At 42.8% G+C, this 6,510-nt stretch overlaps 1 protein-coding gene across 4 annotated transcripts in view; it reads right to left on the minus strand.

Moving 5' to 3' along the window:
• LOC133354619 (von Willebrand factor A domain-containing protein 7-like) overlaps nt 1-4,663 on the minus strand; it is a 28,845-nt gene extending 24,182 nt beyond the window's left edge. The window contains exons 1-2 of one of the 4 annotated variants that reach the window (XM_061571612.1): nt 4,613-4,663; nt 2,153-2,327 (exon numbers count right to left, since the gene is read on the minus strand). In XM_061571612.1, coding sequence (XP_061427596.1) covers nt 2,153-2,327; nt 4,613-4,617 — 180 coding nt within the window. In that variant the 5' untranslated portion in view covers nt 4,618-4,663. Of the gene's footprint in view, nt 1-2,152; nt 2,328-4,002; nt 4,581-4,612 lie in introns of those variants that run through there. The other 3 variants (XM_061571614.1, XM_061571613.1, XM_061571617.1) reach the window with 3 other exon arrangements.
• Nucleotides 4,664-6,510: the final 1,847 nt, after the last annotated feature.

A 6,510-nucleotide genomic window follows, 5' to 3' on the forward strand; every position in this document is an offset into this window, starting at 1 on the left:
GGTGTCTTTGTAAGTCATTTATGATCGGGCTGAGACACTTAACTCGATACACCCTCACCCACCACCGGTCGACTCGCTACACCCAGGAGTAGATTGGCGACACCAGTTAGTCGAGCAGATAGGTTGCGCGTGGTGGGGTAAAGTGTGGGTACTCCCAACCTCTTCCAAGACGTACTGACCAGCAGAGTAGGCCCAATAACTCTACCTCCAGATAAGCTCTCCACAGCTCCCTGTAGTGGAGGCCCTTTTCCACCAGCAGTGGCATGACTAAACAATTGCAGGGCTGCACCTTTATATGTTGAACGATTTACCATGGTCAATATATGTTTTACTGCTCACAAGCACCATTTGTATGCAGTATATAGTACTGCCCATTGCACAACTGTTCAGAATGTACGTGAGTAGAGAAAAAGGCAAGTTCGTCATATTTTATAGCGTTTAAACGGACATCAAAGTGGGGTTTTGTTTGTTTAATATTGTTGAAAAACGTTGTTTCGTGGTCTGAAAAAAAACCTATATTTAGGCTTGAGAGTATGCAGTAGAGGAAGGAGTTGAACCTGGACTTTAACAGGGGCAGGCAGGGAGTCGGACAGCACGGATGGCTGCGTGACACCCACAAGCGTGGCGTGTATTTGACAGGAGAAGTGTGAATTTCAAAAGTAATTTTGGGCTGGACAACTTTTGTTGCTGGAAATATATTTCAGTTAATATCCGATTTTTGTGCACTGTTTTCCGTTTATACTCTTAATTTATATCTGCACCAATTTATGTCTGGTTTGATTTCTATCCCATTGTTATCTCTTTCACCTTTGTTGCATTGCTGTGCTTGTTTTAATCTTTTAAAATTCAGTTTGGTGACCCGGGTGGTTTTGGCCAACGAGACTCATCCTTGTCCCTCGAAGTGCTCATCCGGTTACACAAAATACATTTGAGCCACCAATACGCGTTTCACATAAATGCGTCAGAAGTGCCTACTGATTGCCGAAGGCGGACCGCGCAATGATTAACCAGCCGACTCCACCTCGCCCAAGGTTTATGACCTCTTATTTTTAACAACAATAACAACTCACAAAATTAATCATCTACAAACGCCAGATGATTCCAAAGTTGCACCACCATACTCCTGAATGAGACCACATCAGCCCAGTGCTCCAATCCATCCACTGGCTCCCAATCCCATCCCAAAACAGTTCCAAGATCGCGATCTTCATCTTCAAGATCCTCCGTGGACTCTCCCCTGTATGCTTCTCACCTCACGCCCCCCCCCCCCCTAGGGGGACTCGCGTACCCTGGCGACGTGGTAGGCCTCGGCAAGGTAAGGTAATTTACCCTTTTTACCGGGTAAAAGGGTAAAGGTGTCGGCATGCCAAGGGGTAAGGTAAAGGGTAGGGTAAAGATAGCTCGTAAGAATTACCCGGTAGGGTAAAGGTAGCGTGAAGTATTACCCGGTAAATACGGTGCCTTGTTTATCGCTAAAAGCTCAGTGGCGCAGTCCGTGGCCTCCATTTAATAAGTAATGTTAAACAAAAACTTTTTTTTAAACACGCTTTTACTAAATGTACTCGTAATGGCAGAACTCCACGACTCCAGAAAGTGGCCCCGAAGCTTGCCATAACGTAAGGGGCCGTGGTGATTTACAGCCAACGTGAGTTGACTGTGGACAATTAGACCCAAGCCGAAGCATAACATATAAAAAATAATGTAAAATATATATATTTATTAATTTGTGATAATAGAATATCGTGTTGTCATCTGTATGACATAAATATACCAAGTTTGCAGTCGATACCACATTGGGAAGTGGGTTAAAATTGAGTTTCAATATTTGAGGATATAACAACGACAACAACAACAATAACGACAACAGACAGAGTGAGTTAAAATAAAGCGTGTAACATTGGAATCATCGAGAGTATTCTATATGATTAAAGCGCTCTACCTAGCATTTACCGTTATAAACCTTTTTCATGTGTAGTATCCTAGTAATACCCTGTAATCAGGTAATTAGTATGGGGTAAGGGTAAAAGGTAGGGTAAAGTTAGGCTCGTTGCTTTTTACCTTACCTGCTAAAGGGTAAAAGGTAGGGTAGAGTGATTGCATTGTGGTAAGGTAAAGGTAGTCTTGTTTTTTTACATTTTAACTTTTACCTTACCTTGCCGAGGCCTACGCCGTGGTGTGAGTGGGGGAGACGTTGGGGGAGACGGGCGGAACTCCGGGGGTCGTGGGGATACAGACAGAGAGAGATGCGGTGGCGAGGGGGGCGCATGGGGACACAGGGAGACACCGGGAGGGAGAGAGAGGTGGTGGGGGAGCAAGCCACAGAGACACTGATAGGGCGACACGGGGAAAGACAGAAGAACAGAGAGACACGGTGGCATGATGAAACATGGCAACCACTCCAAAAACAAGGAGCACATCTAAAATACTACAGCGAGTTGGCACAATGGGGAGCACAGGTGGTGCATCTGCCAGTCATCGAAGTTAACCCATAACACCTTGGTCTGTCCCGTGACATCCTTCCAGCAGAGAGCATTCGGCACTTAAAGTGGCCTCAAAGTGCACCTAGCCTGGCACAAGCGCTGTGGTGATGTCCCCACCACTTAGTGGCGAACGACGCTTTTTGTTGTACCCGGCGGGAAAAAATATATTTCAAAACTTCTCAAAACTTAAAAACATAATATATACATACACAAGAAAATTTGAAAAAAGTGGCGGTTTTTCCAATTTTCTTGCTGTGGATTTCACACCTGATGATGATTGCTTGTGTTGCAGTCGAAACGTGAGAATTTTTTATTGTTTTATATTTATATTATTTTATTATTTCCCTTCTACGTGACTTTACAGAAAGAACCAATAATATTAAACGAAGTTGTTAATAAAATCGTTGTTTTTATAAAAAAAAAACTTTTTTAATAAAAAAAAAACAGTGGGCTCACATGACATTGACTTCTCCAAGACAGAGGTTTTCTGCAAGCCATCTGGCTACCATGTTCATGAGGCGATCCACATATACAAACACAGAGACAATTTCAACCGAGAAGATGGATTCTGGCTCAGCAATCATTGGAAGGACGTAATAAACCATTTCGGATCTTAACTGATTGTGTTCACGTTTATGGTGACTTTCAGACCGCAGTCCACTCTCTGGCATGACTATATATCTTGTATTCTCCGCATGGAATGGATTCTTTGCTCTGCTGCAAGTCTCCTAGCACCACTCTTCCATTGACATATTTCGTTGCTTCCTCTTAGTATATTTCACTCGACGGTCAATGGTATAGTGTATAGCAGATTGCCAGATTGTATAATAATAAATAGTATAAAATTGTAATGTTTAATACAATGTATAAGGCAATATATAGTATCGTAATTGTATAGTGAATATACAGCAGTGTGATATAGAGTAGGGATGGATAGAATAATACATAGTGTAATATTACACTATTATTCTAAGGTATAGGGTGGTGTATAGTAATACAGTATATAATTTAATGTTGGGTTTGTCTATGGCAGCATATAGTACGGGGTAGACCCGTGTGATGTAAGGGAAAAAAGTTTAGCTGGAAGCATATTATATTTTTTACGACATAGAATTGTAATGTATTACTTACTGTTAGTAGCTCAGCTTATTGGAGAGTATATTTAGTATACTGATGATACTATGTAGTTTATACTTTAGTTTTTTTTTTACGTAGTTGTTTAGTTACTGCAGCTACATACTATTAACATTCCTTCCCTTTATTAATGCTACCCCTATCCCCTCCCTTTAATGCTGCTAATCCTGCGTAATGCACGGGCATAATATGACTTTGAAACCCCCCGCCCACCTCCTACGCATTTCACAAGTAGTACTAATCACATACCTGCATTTCCCATAAATATGCTAAATTCCTCTTGATATGCAAATTCTTTTGTCAAGGCGCCCTTCCAACCCAGCTTAAATATACGCTCCAAGCGTGGTGGTGTTTCATGTTACATTCAGACGCTGTCTCCCCGACAGACCTGGTCTTCACCTGAGGACGGCTGCTTGCGTTGTGGCCGAAACGTCGTGAGAATTATTTTTATTGTTTTATTTTTATTATTTTATTACTTCCCTTCTACGTGACTTTACCGAAAGAACCAAGAAGATGAATGCCTGCAGTCACGAAAGCTTTAAAACGAAATTTTTAAAAGGAGTTTTGTTTTTGCATTTAAGCGAATATATTTTTTCCCGCCCCCACGGATCGCGCGTGTGCGTTGCTATGGGAACCACGACGGTTCGTGCTTTGGCGCGCGCTCAACGTAGAGTAATATAATAATTAATAGTACTAAATTGTCAATTTAACTACTTTACAATTAGAAATATAAACCCCAGTTTGTGAGTTAAAAGCGTCGCAAGTTGCGTATACAGACAGACAAAAAATTACTTTTATAGGTAAGAATTAAAAGTACTTGCAATAATAATTTACCTAAATGTTTACATAAAAGACCCATTGACATTGAACCGTTTAGCCATGTTACTTAGGGGGGAAACGTGTAACGTGATTAGATTAACCCTAATCTTTATCAATCATATAACTATATTTTTTTAAAGCAATTTAATGATAAATAAAAATACAACTTTGATCATTACCTCATTAATTAAAATAAAACCCAACGCACGGTGGGAAAAACAACTGCCGCTCGCGCGCCAAGATTCGATTCTTTAAATCGCTCACAGGAATCGAAGGTTGTCGATTTCTTTAGAATCGGCCTATTCCCGTTTAATCGATACCACAAACGCTCACACAGATATCGATTCTCGCCAGTCCTGTATAATAATCTTAACTTTGGAGCTTTCGTGACTGCAGAAAGAACCAAAGAATAATTCCTGTATAATAATAGTTCAATTTGTAACGCGCGCAAATTTGCAGACGTAGTGGCCGCAACTCAGAGGTGCGGAGCCAAGCTCAGAGTCGCTCAAAAGCACGTGGTTGTAGAGGTGAGTTAGTAAGTGTCTCTTGAAGGAGGCGATTGAGGTGATGCTGCGAATGTGCAGAGGGATATCGTTCCAGACTGTTGGGGCTGCCACCGAGAAGCGGCGCATTGACACGTTGATCATCCTGGATCTTGGTATCAAGAGGAGGTCGTGAGTCGCGCTGCGCAGGCATCTGCCGTGTGCGGAGCTGCAAGTTGTCAATAATGAAGAAAGGTACGGCGGGCAGGCGGATGTGAAGGCGTTGTGGCAGAGGCAGGCAGTCTTGTATGTGACCCTACTGGCGATGGGTAGCCAGTTGAGAGCACGGAGACAAGCTAGTGAGTCGAGGTAGGGATGAGTGTGGGCAATGACGACGCGTGCCAGGAGGTTGTTTTGTAGTCTTTGAAGTTTCTTTAGGTTGCCAGCGGAGGTCCGGACTAGGACGGAGTTGCAATAGTCAAGGCGAGACCCAACTATGCAACATGCCAATGTGTTGGCAATTTCAGTAGAGATGAGAGGACGTATGTGTCTAAGAGCCTTCAGGTGAAAGTTACATGAGCTGATGATATGGTTGGTTTGACGGTCGAAGGATAAAGTTGAATCTAGGATGACACAGAGGTAGCTGAAGTGGTCGGTGAACTTGATGCTGTGACCGAAGATGTGTATGTGTGTGGGGAGTGCTGCTGAATTGAGACGTTGCTTGGTACCTAACATGATGGCCACTGACTTTTTCGGATTAAGGGCTAGGTTGTGTGCAGTGAACCATTGTTGCACGGCGGTGGTACATTCCGAGAGCCTCTCAAATCCAGATGCATTGCTAGAATCGATGGCGGTGAATAGAATCGTGTCATCCGCGTATGAGTGATGCTTAACACCAAAGCTTGCAATGAGCCGGCCGATCGGGGAAGTGTAGGCTGTGAAGAGCAGGGGACCTATAACGCCACACACTTCATGGTTATCCCCCCCCCACCCCCAAAAATACAAAAGTCTATTTTTATACTTTTTGCATTGTGTACAACCTAGAAGCTACCCACATGCCAAATTTCAAGTTTATTGCATGTCGGGAAGTATGCTACACATTTCGAACAGACACACATTCACAAATTTCCCTTTTAAGTAGTATATAGATGTTTGATGGGTGTGATGCACACGGTGATTGTCGTGATTGCAATTTAGTGATATTGTATATTTGACGTGTAATGAGTCGTGTGTGCAGTCGACGTGTGATCAGAGTGACAACCTTTTTTTCGTGGTGGGTTGCACAGCAGGGCACTAAAACAATTACAAGTTCGCACGCCTACAAAGAGTCAACCACCTCGTTTATACTGCTCAATCGGGGGTTAAAGGTCGCTGACGAGCGGTAAACCTTGACAATGTACGTCAATGTGCAGGGTGTGAAATCGCAATAATTGCTGACGCCACAGCCAAACATAGCATCTTGGCCCGTATATTTGTGTATTTGTAGTGGATTCAACTGAGTCGCAGACGTACTTCTTGGAGGCAACACACATCTATAAATACCAACACATAACACAAAGGGGTTACTGCCCCTTTACCAGATAACCTATGCTGGT

This window comes from Lethenteron reissneri, chromosome 48 (genome assembly GCF_015708825.2).
Source record: "Lethenteron reissneri isolate LAM-NWPU_2019-01 chromosome 48, ASM1570882v1, whole genome shotgun sequence".
Classification (NCBI taxonomy): domain Eukaryota; kingdom Metazoa; phylum Chordata; class Hyperoartia; order Petromyzontiformes; family Petromyzontidae; genus Lethenteron; species Lethenteron reissneri.